This window comes from Panthera pardus, unplaced genomic scaffold, assembly GCF_024362965.1.
Source record: "Panthera pardus isolate Hobbes unplaced genomic scaffold, ASM2436296v1 HiC_scaffold_6, whole genome shotgun sequence".
Classification (NCBI taxonomy): Eukaryota; Metazoa; Chordata; class Mammalia; order Carnivora; family Felidae; genus Panthera; species Panthera pardus.
The window spans coordinates 78,141,386-78,158,053 of NW_026526991.1; the positions used below are offsets into that span (position 1 = coordinate 78,141,386).

A 16,668-nucleotide genomic window follows, 5' to 3' on the forward strand; every position below is an offset into this window, starting at 1 on the left:
CTGGTTCCAGAGCCCATTTACATTTAGAATCTAGATCTAAATACATTGCCCTAGAGGTAAATTTTAAACTTTATGTAAATAGTGTTGGTTCTTGGTGTTGCCAGCTACCTGCTTAGGATTCAGCTCACTGATCCATCTGTTTTCCAGCTTCCAAAATTTTATAGCTATCTACTTTTTCCTTTTCTCTGTCTTTGTGGATTTATGCCTCTAAAATCTCTTTACTATCATTTTAATAGTCTTTTGGCAAGTAATAAAATTAAATGGGAATGTTCAATCTGTCTTCTTTACCTGGAATTTCTTTTTAATTCAGTTTTCTTAAATTGTATTTGCCTAGGAATTATCCAATTAACCTGAGTTTTCAAATATATAAGGAATATAATGTTCTCCATAATATTTACTTATTTCTAATCTCTCCTTTATCTGTATTTATGTCTTTCATGTCTTTTGTTTAAACAAATAGCTTAAGTATTTTGTTTGCAACTATCATTTCTAATATTTTTAAAATTTTGTTCTTTTTAAGAATAATTTTGACAAAGGCTGTCTACTTTGTTGTCTTTATTCAGTGAATCTGTTTTTTGTTTCTGTTATTTGTATTGTTTGTATTTTTAATTTCTGTCTCCTCTTTGTTCTTTGGGTTAAGTCTGTTCTTTTTCTTATAGCTTGTGTTTGAACATTTATTAATTTTTTTTATATTTCTTAATTTCCAACATAAGCTTGCCTCTACTCTGTGAATCTCTCTTCTGGGAACCTTATTATAAGGCAATTATATTCCAAATCTTATGTATGAACATGTGCATTGTAGAATTGTTTATAATAGTGAAAATACAGCATTGACAATAGAGGAATATCTAGTAAACTGTTATATTTATCTACTGTAATACTTACAGTCCTAAGTGGTTATAACATCGATGGAAAATGTTTGTAGTTTAAAGTCCAAATGGAGAAATTAAAAGGTGTGTGATATCAAATTATGGTTATTATTTTGAAAAAAGTGAGTATATATGGACAAGAACTCAAAAGAAACAGAAACTACAGGGTTTGTTTCATTGTTTAAAAGTAAGGTTTGAAAATTTCTTTTCATTTCATTTTATTGGTTTGTTGTTTTGTTGCCTTTAAGGGAAGCTTCGTTTATCTGAAGTTAATTCCTATAGCTTAACTTTATTAATCCAAAGTTAAATAGGTGAATTCTTTCTTCTTAAAAGGAATTAGAGTAGATAAAGAAGATAGATGTACTTTATCTTGACCTTCCTTCTTTTGGGTGGGCAAACTTAGAAAGCAAAGCTGCGATTCTAATGTGTGAATTTTTATGAGCTATTTGCTTCATGTACACTTGATTAAATTCTCTGCAGTGCCATTCACTGCTAAGCTAAATTGTGATTACTGTAGGTACTATGTGGAGATGCAGGAGAAGATGCGGAATGTCATGCAGCCAAACTCCTTGAAGTCATCATTCTTCAGTGCAAAGGAAAGGGAATTGATCAGGTAATACATGTATGGAAAGTTTGTACTTGATGTTTATACTGAAATTTTACCTGATTGACATTTTGTTTATATTATATGATGGAAAATTAAAAAGATAGCCTGAAGTTTGTGCTTCCTGGTACAAATCCTATTTAAATGGCAAGGAAAAATACCCATGCAATTTGAAAATTGCACCTTGCATTCTAGCAGAGAAAGAAATAAACAGAAAAATATGTAATAATTTAAGAGGCTATCAAGCGAATCATGAAGGAGATGAATATGTAAATTCTACTTAATTGGTTTCCCAGAGATTTGCATTTTCCCTTTGTTTTTGTAGATTCTACTGAAATATTCTCAGATTTGTTCTTTTAACCAGAAATGAAGATACTGTACAAAAAAGAAAAAGTTTCTTTTACTGATTTAAAAAGTATTATAGGGGCGCCTGGTGGCTCAGTTGGTTAAGTGTCCGACTCTTGATTTCAGCTCGGTTTGTGAGTTTGAGCGCCACATTGGGCTCTGCGCTGACAGCACTGAGCCTGCTTGGGATTCTTCTCTCTCTCTCTCTCTCTCTCTCTCTCTCTCTCTCTGCCCCTCCCCTGCTCTCTCTCTCTCTCTCTCCCTCAAAATAAAAATTTTTAAAAAGTATTACAAATTTTCAACAAAGATTAATTTGATATTTGGTGTAATCATGGTATGATAGATACTGAGAAAAAAGTCTTCAAGTAAAATTGTGGAGTTGTCTTTTTTTCTTTCAGTTCTGTAATGTTTGCTCCATGTATTTTTTGGTAACAGCTTTATTGAGCTATAATTCACATACCATATAATTCACTCATTTACAGTGGATTCAGTGTATTTTAATATATTCACAGAATCATGCAACTATTCATATAGTCAGTTTTATTTTTTAATTAATTAATTAATTTTAAAATTTAAATCCAAGTTAATGTAAATGGTGTAATAATGATTTCAAGAATAGAATTTAGTGATTCATCACTTACTTATAACACCCAGTGCTCGTCCCAGCAACTGTCCTCCTTAATGCCCCTTGCCCATTTAGCCCATCCCCACACCCAATACCCCTCTAGCAACCCTCAGTTTGTTCTCTTATGGTTTGTCCCCCTCTCTGTTTTTATATTATTTTACATCCCTTCCCTTATGTTCATCTGTTTTGTATCTTAAGTTCCACATATGAGTGAAATCATATGCTATGTCTTTCTCTGACTTATTTTAACATAATACACTGTAGTTCCATCCACACTGTTGCAAATGGCAAGATTTCATTCTTTTTTTGACTGCCGAGTAATATTACACTGTGTATATACATACCACATCTTCTTTATCTTTTCACCTGTTTATGGACATTTGAGCTCTTTCCATACTTTGGCTGTTGTCAGTAGTGCTGCTATAAACGTTGGTGTATGTGCCCCTTTGAAACAGCATACCTGTATCCCTTGGATAAATACCTAGTAATGTAATTGCTGGATTGATTGTAGGGTAGTTCTATTTTTAATATTTTGAGGAACCTCTATAATGTTTTCTAGAGTGGCTGCACCAGTTTGCATTCCCACCAGCGGTGCAAAAGGGTTCCTCTTTGTCTGCATCCTTGCCAATATCTGTTGTTGCCTAAGCTGTTAATGTTAGCTATTCTGACAGGTGTGAGGTGGTATCTCATTGTGGTTTTGATTTGTATTTCCCTGATGATGAGTGATGTTGAGCATTTTTTCATGTGTGTGTCAGCCATCTGGATGTCTTTTTTGGAAAGGTGTCTATTCATGTCTTTTGCCCATTTTTTCACTGGATTATTTGTTTTTGGAGTGTTGAGTTTGATAAGTTCTTTATAGGTTTTGGATCTAACCTTTTATCTGATAGGTCATTTGCAAATATCTTCTCTTGTTCCATTGGTTGCCTTTTAGTTTTGCTGATTATTTCCTTCGCCGTGCAGAAGCTTTTTATCTTGATGAGGTCCCAATAGTTTATTTTTGCTTTTCTTTCCCTTGCCTCCAGAGACATGTCAAGTAAAAAATTGCTGTGGCCAAGGCCAAAGAGGTTGTTGCCTGATTTCTCCTCTAGGATTTTCCTGTCTTACATTTAGGTCCTTCATCCATTTTGAGTTTCTTTTTGTGTATGGTGTAAGAAAGTGGTCCAGGTTAATTTTTCTGCGTGTCGCTGTCCAGTTTTCCCAGCACCACTTACTGAAGAGACTGTCTTTATTCCATTGGATATTCTTTCCTGCTTTGTCAAAGATTAGTTGACCATACGTTTGTGGTTCCATTTCTGGGTTCTCTATTCTGTTCCATTGATCTGAGTGTCTGTTCTTGTGCAAGTACCATACTGTCTTGATGATTACAGCTTTGCAATACAGCTTGAAGTCTGGAATTGTGATGCCTCCAGCTTTGGTTTTCTTTTTCAGGATTGCTTTGGCTATTTGGGGTCTTTTCTGGTTCCATACAAATTTAAGAATTGTTTATTCTAGCTCTTTGAAGAGTGCTGGTGTTGTTTTGATACGTATTGCATTGAATATGTAGATTGCTTTGGGTAGTATTGACATTTTAACAATATTTGCTCTTCCTATCCAGGAGCATGGAATGTTTTTCCATTTTTTTGTGTCTTCTTCAATTTCTTTCATAAGCTTTCTATAGTTTTCAGTGTATAGATTTTTCACTCTTTGGTTAGGTTTATTCCTAGGTATTTTATGGTTACTTTGGTCAGTTTTAGAGCATTCCATCACTATCCCCCAAAGAACTCCTCATTTCCCCTTAACACCTACCCCCTCCCCCCACCCCAGCCTAGGCAACCATTATTCTGCTTTCTTATTTTAGAGATTTGTCTATTCTAGACATTTCATATAAACGGAATCATGTGGTCCTTTGTGAATGACTTTTCTCACTTAGCATAATGGTTTAAAGGTTCATCCATGTGGTAGCATGCGTACTAGTAGTTCATTTCTTTTTATTGCCAAATATTCCATTGTGTGGATATATCACATTTATTTTAGCCATTCGTTAGTTGGTGGATTCTTGGATTATATCCACTTTTTTTTTTTTTTTTTTTTTTTAAAGTCAGCTCCATTCCCAATGAGGGGCTTGAAGTCATGACTCTGAGATCAGAAGTCACATGCCCTACTGACTGAGCCAGCCAGGCGCCCCTGATTATTCCCACTTTTTGTCTACTGTGAATAATGGTATGCACATTTCTATGCAGATTTTTGTGTGGACGTGCTTTCATTTCTCTTGGAATATATCTAGGAGTGGAGGTTCTTTGTTTAATTGTTTGAAGAACTGCCAAACTTTTTCCAAAGCAGCTGCACCATTTCCCATTCCTACCAGCAGTGAATGAGGAGGATTCCAATTTGTATCCTCATCAATTCTTGCTTTGTTGCTCTTGTTTTCTTGATCAGTTTTTTTTTTCTTATAGCCATCCTTGTAGGTGTGAAGTAGTATATCACAGTTTTGATTTGCATTTGCTTGATGGCTAATGATATTGAGTATCTTTTCCTATGGCCATTTGTATATCTTTTTTTTTTTTTTTTTTTTTTTTGAGAAATGTCTATTCAGATTCTTGGCCCATTTTAATTAGGTTATTTGTTTATTATTGAGTTATGGGGGTTATTTAAATATTCTAAATTCAAGTCCATTGTCAGATGTACAGTTTGCAAAAATTTTCTCCCAATTTGTGGATTGTGTTATCACTGTCTTAAATCTTTTTTTTTTTTAAGTTTGATTTATTTTGAGATAGAGAGCATGCAAGTGGGGGAGGGTCAAAGAGAGAGGGAGAAAGAGAGAATCCCACACTGGCTCCACACTGTCAGCGCAGAGGGGCTTGAACTCACGAACTGTGAGATCCTGACCTGAGCTGAAGTTGGAAGCTCAACCAACTGAGCCCCCCAGGCGCCGCAGTTGTGTTACCACTTTCTTGATGGTGTCCTTTGAAGAAGTTTTTAATTTTGATGATGCCCAGTTTATCTAATTTTTCTTTTGTTGCTTGTGGCTGGTGGTATATTTAAGAACCTGTTGCTAAATACAAGTTCACAGAGATTTCCTTGTGTTCTCTTCGAAAAGTTTTATGGTTTTAGCTGCAACATTTAGCTCTTTAATTCGTTTTGAGTTAAATTTTCTGTGTGGTATGAGAAAGGAGTTAATTCATTATTCTGCATGTGGATAGCAAGTTGTCTCAGTACTATTTGTTGAAAAAACTATTCTTTCCCTATTGAATTGTCTTAGCACCTTGTCAAATGAATTGACTATAAAGGTGAGGTTCATTTCTGTATTCTCATTCTATTTGATTGATTTTTTTTTTTTTATCTTTAAGCCAGGACTACACTATCTTTATTAAATTTTGAAATTAGGAAGTTCTAGTCTTCCAGTTTTGTTCTTTTGCAAGACTGTTTGGACTATTCTGGGTTCCTTGAGTTTCCATGTGAAATTTAGGGCAGCTTGTCAATTTCAGCAAAGAAGTCAGCTGGTATTGTGAGAGGCATTGTGCTGAATCTGTAGAATCATTGTAGATCTGGGAAATATTGCCATTTTAAGAATACTTAGTCTTTTATCCCCTGAACATGGGATCTCTTTCCTTATGTTTAGGTCAAATTTCTTTTAAAAATGTTGTTTAGTTTTCACAGTAAAAGTTTCGCAGTTCTTTTGTTAAAATATTCATAGTTTAGTCTTTTTAATGCTATTGTAAATGGAATTATTTTCTTAATTTCATTTTCAAGTTTATTGCCCATGCTTAGAAATACATTTTAAAAATATGTATTTATTGTGTATCCTGCAACCTTGCCAAGCTTGTTTATTAGATTAATGTTTCAGTAAACTTTTTAGGATTACCAGTCTGGGTGCTTTTTATTTTTCTCGCCTAATTGCCTTGGCTAGAACCTCTAGTGCAATGTTGAAGAGATGTGGTGAAAGGAGAGGTGTTGTTCCTAATCTTAGGGGGAAACATTCCTTTCACCATTAAGTCTGATGTTAGCTGTGGGTTTTTCATAGACGCTTTGTATCAGGTTGAGGGAGTTCCTGTTTGTTTGTACTTTGTTGACTATTTTTATCATGAAGCATGTTGAATTTTGTCAAGTGGCTTTTTCTATACCTTTATTATAGGTGTATTCATATTTCTATTTATTTTTGAGTTAATTTCAGTAGTTTGCACCTTTCTAGGAATTTGTTGGTGTAATTTATGTTAACTAATTTGTTGGCATGAAGTTCATATTTTTTTTTATTTCTGTAGGTTGGTAGTATGTTCCCAGTTTTGGTAATTAGTGTCTTCTCTCTCTCTTTTTTATCTTTTCGTCAGTTGAGCTAAATAAAGGTTTTCCAATTTTGTCGATCTTTTCAAAGAACCAATTTATGGTTTTGTTCACTATTGTTTTTCTGTTTTCTATTTCATTAGTTTCTGGTCTAATCTTTACTATTTATTCTCTTCCATTTGCTTTGAGTTTAGTTTGCTCTTTTATTTCCAGTATCTTATTTTTTTAAGTTTATTTATTTATTTTGAGAGAGAGAGAACACATGTGTGTGCACAAGTGGGGGAGGGACAGAGAGAGGGAGAGACAGAATCCTAAGCAGGTTCTGCACTTGGGGCTCAAACTCACAAACTGTGAGATCATGACCTGAGCCAAGATCAAGAGTTGGACCCTTAACTGAGCCGGTCAGGTATCCCTATTTCCAGTATCTTAAGGTGGAAGGTTATGTTATGATTTGAATTATTTTTTAAATACATCTGCAACTATAAATTTTCCTCTAAGTGCTGTTTTAGCTATATTAATTTAACTCAAAATATGTTCTCATTTTTTTGGTGGTTTATTCTGGACCCATTGGTTATTTAGGAGTGTGTTAATTTGCAAGTATTTGTGAATTTCCCAAATTCTGTTATTGATTTTTTTTTTTTAATGTTTATTTTTGAGAGAGAGAGCACATGTGTGCACGCTCACAAGCTGGTGGGGAGCAGAGAGAGAGGGGGACAGGGGATCTGAAGGGGGCTCTGTGCTGACAGCAGAGAGTCCAGTGTGGGATTTGAACTCATGAACTGTGAGATCACAACCTGAGCTAAAGTTGGATATTTGACCAGTCGACTGAGCCACCCAAGTACCCCTCTATTATTATTTCTAATTTTACTCCATTGTGATTAGAGAACATACTTTCTATAATTTCATTCTTTTTAAATGTATTGGGACTTGTTTTATGGCCCCAAATATAGTTTGTCCTGATACTGTTCCATTGCATTTAAGAATAATATGTATTCTGCTTTTGTTGGGTGGAATGTTGTATAGATTTTTGTTAGATCTAGTTGATTTATAATGTTGCTTAAGTTTCTTATCTACTTGATCTTCTACTTATCCATTATTTTTAAAAAATATTTTTATTTTATTTTAGAGAGGGTGAGGGAGAGGGGGGAGAGAGAGAGAGAGAGAGAGAGAGTGAGAGAGAGAGAATGAATGAATGAATGAATGAATGAATCTTAAGTAGGCTCCATGCTAAGTGTGGAGCCTGATGTGGTTCTCAGTTCCACAACCCTGAGATCATACCTGAGCCGAAATCAAGAGTTGGTTTCTCAACCGACTGTGCCACTTGGGCATGCCTACTCATCCATCATTGTTCTTTATTTAAAAAAAAATTTTTTTATGTTTATTTTGAGAGAGAGAGAGAGCGAGCGAGTGAGAGCACAAGTCGGGGAGGGGCAGAGAGAGAGAGAATCCCAAGCAGACTCTGTGCTGTTGGTAGAGCCTAAATGAGAGCTTGAATTCATGAACTGTGAGATCATGACCTGAGCTGAAACCGAGTCAGATGCCTAATGGACTGAGCCACCCAGGCGTCCCTCATCCATTATTGTTCTATCCATCATTGAAAGTGAAGTCTCCAACTGTTGTTGAATTTGTCTATTTCTCCCTTTTTTCCTGTCAGTTTTTGCTTCAGATATTTTAGAGCTCTGTTTTTAGGTACATGTATGTTTATAAATGCTGTATCTTCCTGAGTTCACCTCTTTTTCAATAAAAATGTTTCTCTTTGTCTCTAGTAACATTTTTTTTTTTTAATTTTTTAACGTTTATTTATTTTTGAGACAGAGAGAGACAGAGCATGAACGGGGGAGGGTCAGAGAGAGGGAGACACAGAATCCGAAACAGGCTTCAGGCTCCGAGCTGTCAGCACAGAGCCCAACGTGGGGCTCGAACTCATGGACCGCGAGATCGTGACCTGAGCCAAAGTCAGCCGCTCAACCGACTGAGCCACCCAGGCGCCCCACATTTTTTTTTGTTTTAATGTCTATATTGTCTAATAGTAGTATAGCCACTCCGACTTTCTTATGGTTGCTGTTTGCATATCTTTTTTCATCTTTTTACTTTTAAGCTATTTATATTTTTGAATCTAAAGTGTGTTTCCTGTAGATAGCATATAGATGAATCTTGTTTTTTTAAATCCAATTTGACATTCTCTTTTGATTGTTTAATATATTAATATTTAATGTTATTGTTATGCATGGATTTAGTCTGTCATTTTTTATTTTATATATCTCATTTTTTCCCCTGTTCTTTTTTTACTGCTTTCTTTTGAAATAAATATTTTCTTAAAAAAAATTTTTTTTTAAATTTATTTTTGAGAGACAGAGCATGAGTGGAGGGACAGAGAGAGGGAGACACAGAATCTGAAGCCAGCTCCAGGGTCTGAGCTGTCAGCACAGAGCCTGATGTGGGGCTTGAACTCACGAACCCTCAGATCATGAGCTGAGCTGAAGGCAGATGCTTAACTGACTGAGCCACTTAGGTACCCTAAGTAAATATTTTCTAATGTCACATTTTAATTTCTTTAATTTTTTTTTCACTATTTAAAAAATTTTCCGGGTGCTTGGGAAGCTCAGTCGGTTAAGCATCCAACTCTTGATTTTAGCTCAGGTTATGATCTCCTGGTTGTGAGATCAGACCCAGCATCAGGCTTCTTGTTGGGCGTGTAGCTTGCTTAAGATTCTCTCTCTCCCTCTCCCCCTGGCTCTCCACAGCTTGTGTGCACATGTGCTCTCTCTCTCAAAAATTTTTTTTTTCTTAGTGGTTGCTCTAGGGCTTACTGTATACATCTTATTAGAATCTACTTCAGATTTAGGTTAACATAATTTTAGTGAGAAATAGATGCATTACTCCTATTATCTTTTCTTCCTCCTTTTTATACTATTACTGTTACATATATTACATTTATATATGTTATAAACCTAGAAATAGTTGTTTTTTGTAATTTTATGTGTTAAAGAAGCTAAGAAAGGCAAGCCAAGTATATGTTTATAGAGTTTGCATATTAACTCTCTTATTTACCATTTCTCAATTCTTTTCATTTGTTCCTTTGGATTGGAGTTACCATCTGGTGTCATTTGCTTTCTCCAGTAAAATGTTGCTCCTATTTCCTTTGTATTGTTAATATTGAATATATTACATTTCTATATTTTATAGTCCCAGCAATACAATTTTAAAATGTTGTTTTATGCAATTGCTTTCTCTTTTCTCTTTTTCTTTTTTTTTTTTTTAATTGCATTTCATTTTTAAAACATTTAAGAGGAGAAAGTCAAAGAAATAGTGTTTTTCTATTTTTGAAAATTACATAATTACATTTACGGGAGCTCGTGTGTGTGGATGTGTGTGTCTTTGAATAACCTTCTGGGTCACTTGCTTTCAGCTTGAACTTCCTTTAGTAAGTTCAGGGTAAGGTCTGATAGCAGTGAATTCTCTGTTGTTGTTTTCTGAGAGTATTTTATTTTACTTTCAGTTTTGATAGACAGTTTTACTGAATTCTTGGTTTTTTCTTTCAGCAATTTGAATATACCATCACCCTGCCTTCCGGTCTCCATTGTTCTGATAAGAAACATTGATTAACATTGATTTATCTTACTAGCATTCCCTTGTACTTGGTCGCTATGTATGTTTTTTCTCATGCTGCTATAAATGTTATCTCTTTGTCTTTTACCATTTTTACTATGAAATGTCTTTGTTTTTATCTTACTTGGATTTGTTGACTTTCTTGGATATATAGATTGTTTTTTATCAGACTGGGAATGTTTCCAGCCATTATTTCTTCAAGTATTTTTTCTTCTTTTTCTCTCTTCTCTCCTTCTGATTCTCCCTCTACATATACATTGGTGTGCTTAATGGTGTTCCACATTTCTTTGAGGCTCTGATAATTTTTCTTTATTCTCTCTTTTCTCTGGTGTTTGGATTACATACTCTTTTTCAATCTATCTTCAGGTTTGCTTATTCTCTCTTCTGCCAGTTCAGATCTATTGTTGAGCCCTTCTAATGAATTTTTTTTTTTCATTTTTTTTTTTAAGTGAGCTCCATGCTCAGCGTGGGGCTTGAACTTAGAACCCCATGATCAAGAGCTACATACTCTACTGTCTGAGTCAAGTGCCCCTATAGCATTTTTTAACTCTAGAATTTCCATTTGATGCTTTTTTGCAATTTGCATGTCCTAATAGATATTTTCTGTTTGATGAGACATGGTCATCATAGCTTCCTATATTTTAAAGATGTTTTCTTTTAGGAGTGTCTGGGTGACTCAGTTTAGCATCCGACTTCAGCTCAGGTCATGATCTTGTGGTCTGTGGGTTCAAGCCTGAAACCTGCTTTGGATTCTGTGTCTCCCATTGCCTCTACCCTTCCCCTGCTCATTCTGTCTTTCTCAAAAATAAATAAACATTAAGAAAATGTTTTATTTTTTAAACATTTATAATGGCTGTTTTGAGGTTTTCAAAGCCCATGTTTGAGTTAGTTCTGACCCCAGGAGGATTCTTCTTGACTGTCTCTTTCCTGTTTTTCTCATGTGAACTTCTAGCTTACGGTTTATCTTTTTATTTTAATTAGGAGGAACCACCAGCCTCCTCTTATTTGCTGCTTACCACCAAGTTGTCCATTATTTTTGAGAAGAGTGACCCTCCAGCCTCCTTTCCGGGTTGATAAAGTTTTACATGTATTTTTGAAGGCTCATTTTCTCCTTCAACGAGTACTGTTTTAGGTGATGTAGGTGAGGTAGAAAGACATTGTGATGTCAACAGAACAAGGAGATAGTAAAGAACGGAAGTTGAGTGAAAGTAGAGAAGGGTTCAGTTCTGTTGACTGGCTTTTGGAAAGTCCTCAGCAGTAGAATCTAATCATGCCTGGAAGGTGTGGAATATACCCATACCAAAGAGTTCAGAATCTCTCCTCTAAGCCAGAAGTAGGCAAGCTATGGCCTGTGGGCCAAATCCAGCCTGTGACCTGTATGTATGGCCTAGGAATGAAGAGTGGTTTTCACATTTTTGAAGGGATGTTTAAAGAAAAAAAAAGTGTGCAACAGAGACTGTATATAGCCTGCAAAGTTGAAAGTATTATTAAATATCTACTGTAAGTTTACCAACCCTTGCTGTAAGCAATTGAACAGAGAATCCATTGAGCAGAGAAATGACATGATCAAAGTTAGGGACTTAGAATAATGAGTTTGCTAGCAGTAGCCTTAATCTAAACTGGTCTTCTGCATACACTGGCTGTGAAGAGGAGCAAGGAGGCTATGCTAGTTGCAGTCTGAGGGTACTGCTTCTGTTCTAGGTGAGAAGCATTGGAAAGAGAAACCTAGAATAAGATTTATAGTGGGTGCCATTGCAAACATTGCATAGAAAACACCTGAAAAAACAAGGTGTTAGATGAGGAGGCCAGGGAAAAGCTTGAGAGCACAGGTTTTCCTTGGAAAGTTATAAAGATGACTTTTCCCACAGTTACAGATTGTATGGATACCAGTAGATGGGAATAGAGTGATGATATTACTCAAACTGTGACCATTTAATGGTATTAGTAGGTGTTCATTACAAAAAAGTATTCAATGGTCAGATAAGTCTAGGAAATACTAGATAAAACAATATTCAACAGATTTCATTATTGCTTGACTTCTTGTGCCTTTATCTGAAAATGTGTCTAAGAGTGTGTTAGTATCTGTGTATTCCAAATTAATTTAACTCTGGAATGTTTTTGTTTTCCAAACCCAAGGAACATCTAATGTTGTGAAAATGCTGTTTGAATAATGCTCGAGAGATGTCTTGAGGTAGAAAGAAGGGGTGTGGAAGCTTAAATCCAATAGCTTTATCTTTTCAGTAAAGTAGGAGAGGTTGTGGAAAGTGGAACAAGTTGAAATTTCATTTGGAGGAGTCTGATAGGTAATAAAAAGTTGAATTAAAGAATTGCTTTTATTGAAAAATAGAACTACCCTACGGTCCAGCAATTGCTCTACTAGGTATTTACACAAAGGATCCAAAAATACTAATTGGAAGCAAGGATACATGCACCCCAGTGTTTATAGTAGCATTATCAACAATAGCCCAATGGAAAGAGCCCAAATGCCCATCGACTCCAAATTCCCATCGACTGATGAATGGATAAAGAAGATGTGGTGTGTGTGTGTGTGTATGTATATGTGTGTGTGTGTGTGTGTGTGTGTATATATATATATATATACACACACACACACACACGTGTGTGTGTGTGTGTGTGTGTGTGTGTGTGTGTGTATGATGGAATATTAGCCATAAAAAGAAGAGTTAAATCTTGCCATTTGCAATGATATGGATGGGGCTAGAGAGTGTTATGCTAAGCGAAATAAGTCAGTAAGAGAAGGACAAATAGCATATGATTTTACTCATGTTTGGAATTTAAGAAATAAAACAAATAAACATGGGAAAAAAAGAGAAGCAAACCAAGAAACAGATTCCTGAATATAGAGAACAAACTGATGGTTACCAGAGGGGAGGTGGGTAGGGAGATGAGTTAAATGGATGATGGGGAATAAGGAGGGTACTTGTGATGAACACTGGATGTTGTATGTAAGTGTTAAATCACTAAATTCTATACCTGAAGCTGAAAAAAAAAAAAGCTTTTAGTTGGATAGATCCATTTGAAGTTAGCAAATAAAAATTTCTAGTATAATACAGTGGGTTTTTGCTCCTAAAACTGGGTTCCAGAGGGATTGGAAAGTTGGTATTTCTATGTCAGAAAGTTAGGGTCACTAGGGAATCTTGAATGTTAGGGAAGCTACAGTTCTGGTGCACTTAAGTAGAGCTGCACGGCTGTATTGGCTTGAAATTACATTCCTCTTATTTCCTGTAACTTGGTAGTTAGATCTAGAGATTTGGTCAGATGCATTTGTGATACTTTTGGCAAGAATGCTTCATAGATGGTGGTTTCTATTTCTACCAGGAGGCACAGAATGTCTGGTTGTCTCTCATCTTATGATGCTACTGCTGTTGGTGGTGATTATTCTGTCATTTCTTTTTCATTTATTAGCTGAAATATTTCTATGAAATGTCTTTTCGTCATTTATTGGGGTTACTCTGAGGAACAGTTTGAGTATTTCCTTTTATTTTCTATGATTCAAGATAATAAGTTTGTTTCCTAACATTCTCCAAAGATGACCAGTGAGGTGTTTTGCTTTTTTTTTTTGCTTTTTAAATATTATTATGAACTTACAGGTTCAAATTTGTTTGATGTATTTCAGTGTATTTCAGGTATACAAAGTTGCTTAAACTTGGGCCAGTTGGGAGCATACATGCCCACCTTAAGTGACTCCAGTAGTGTTTAGTAGTGTTCTTGCTGTCTGGTATGACTAGATGTTCCAGGTTCATCTTGTACATGTCCTGCCCTACCTTGGGAAATGGTATTCAAGACTATAAACACAAGGGATATTTATTGTTAATGAGTTGGTCATTATTTCCAAAGAGATCCAAGAAATACATATTGTATCATTTTAAGATTTACTTATCATTAGCACACACAGACATTTCTAGTTCAAATTCAGGGCTTCGTTATTTTTACTTAACCTAATTGATCTGAATCTGTATCTGCCATACCCGAAATCCTGGTTCTCATCATAATTATTCACTTTCTTTATCCCACTAATATGGACGTACAGTCTCAGAGTAATTATACCAACATTATCTCTAACACATGATGATTATTAACAGTTTAAAATTTTTTACTTGCTGTTTTTATCTCCAGGGTATGTCCATATGCTAGGAATATATATAGCCAAAATATAGTCAGATCATAAATTTTAAAGTCATTTAAAATAATCGCTGTTTGATTCATTTATTTCATTTTATTTTAACTTTTAGGAATTGCTTTAATTTTTTTTCTAACTATATAAAACGTGTACATAATTCTGAAATCTAATTTATGAAACAAGGTGTATTCAGAGAAGTCTGGCTTCCATCCTTCTCCCCTCTCCCCTTATTCTCCCTGTCTGCCCACCCCCAGTGTCTAGTTATCCTTTCATTTTAAAAAGTAAGCAGGGGCGCCTGGGTGGCTCACTCTGTTAAGTGTCTGACTTTGTTTGGCTCAGGTCATGATCTCACGGTTTGTGGGTTGGAGCCCTGTGTCGGGCTCTGTGCTGACAGCTCGGAGCTTAGAGCCTGAAGCCTACTTTACATTCTGGGTCTCCCTCTCTCTCTGCCCCTTCCACACTTGTGCTCTGTCTCTCTCTCTCAAAACTAAACATTTAAGATAAAATAAAAGGTAAGCAAAGAGGTGTATTTATTCTTCCTTCCTCACTTTTTTCTTTCCTCACCTTTTTAAACAGCCGCATACTGTACATATTTTTTTTCCCATCTTACCTTCTTCACATAATGATATATCCATCCTGTAGATCACTCCATAGTAGTATATAGAAGTATTCTTTATAATCAGTCCCCACAATTGATGGTGTATTAATGTAAAAGGGTAATTTTAGTTTTATTAGTTTTAAAACCTCAGAATTTCTTTGTATTCTTAATGGCTTTGCAAGTAATAGTAAACATTTCTTAAAATGAAGCTTTATTATTAAAGTATCTCAAGAAGAGCTTTTCAAGTTTAGTTTACATTTTCTTATGGCTTCATTGATTTACTATAATTATTTTACCATAATAATTTAAAAATTTTTTAATTTAAAATTTTTCACAGTGTAATGTTAGTTTCAGGTGTACAATATAGTGATTCAGCACTTCCATGCAACACTCCGTGCTCATCACAAGTGCCCTCCTTACCCTCTTGCACTGTTGGTGGGAATGCAAACTGGTACAGCCACTCTGGAAAACAGTGTGGAGGTTCCTGAAAAAATTAAAAATAGACCTACCCTATGACCCAGCAATAGCACTGCTAGGAATTTACCCAAGGGATACAGGAGTACTGATGCATAGGGGCACTTGTACCCCAATGTTTACAGCAGCACTCTCAACAATAGCCAAATTATGGAAAGAGCCTAAATGTCCATCAACTGATGAATGGATAAAGAAATTGTGGTTTATATACACAATGGAATACTACATGGCGATGAGAAAGAATGAAATATGGCCTTTTGTAGCAACGTGGATGGAACTGGAGAGTGTGATGCTAAGTGAAATAAGCCATACAGAGAAAGACAGATACCATATGGTTTCACTCTTATGTGGATCTTGAGAAACTTAACAGAAACCCATGGGGGAGGGGAAGGAAAAAAAAAAAAAAAGATGTTAGAGTGGGAGAGAGCCAAAGCATAAGAGACTGTTAAAAACTGAGAACAAACTGAGGGTTGATGGGAGGTGGGAGGGAGGGGAGTTTGGGTTTTGGGTATTGAGGAGGGCACCTTTTGGGATGAGCACTGGGTGTTGTATGGAAACCAATTTGACAATAAATTTCATATATTGAAAAAAAAATAAAGAGTTATTGGACAAAAAAAAAAAAGTGCCCTCCTTAACTCCCATCACCTGTTTAACCCATCCCCCCACTCACCTCCCCTCTGGTAACCATCAGTTTGTTCTCTATATTTGAGTCTATTCTTGGTTTGCCTCTCTCCCTTTTTCCTTTGCTCATTTGTTTTCTTAAATTCCACATATGAGTGAAATCATTATGGTATTTGTCTTTCTCTTACTGACTTCTTTTGCTGAGCATTATACTCTCTAGTTCCATCTATGTCATTACAAGTGGCAAGATTTCATTCTTTTTTATGGCTGAATATTCTATTTGTGTGTGTGTGTGTGTGTGTATACACATATATATACACACACCACATCTTCTTTATCCATTCATCAATTGATAGACACTTGGGCTGCTTCCATAATTTGGCTATTGTAAATAATGGTGCTGTAAGCAGGGGTGCATGTATCCCTTTGAATTAGTGTTTTTGTTTTTTGGGTAAATACCCAGTAGTATGATTACTAGATCATAGGGTAATTGTATTTTTAACTTTTTGGGGAACCTTCATACTG

The 16,668-nt window shown here is 35.5% G+C and overlaps 1 protein-coding gene across 3 annotated transcripts in view; it reads left to right on the plus strand.

Moving 5' to 3' along the window:
* IPO8 (importin 8) overlaps positions 1–16,668 on the plus strand; it is an 85,993-nt gene that overhangs the window by 46,239 nt on the left and 23,086 nt on the right. For all 3 annotated transcript variants that reach the window (XM_019452366.2, XM_053894694.1, XM_019452368.2), the window contains one exon: positions 1,387–1,482. In XM_019452366.2, the coding sequence (XP_019307911.1) occupies positions 1,387–1,482 (96 nt within the window). The remainder of the gene's footprint in view (positions 1–1,386; positions 1,483–16,668) is intronic.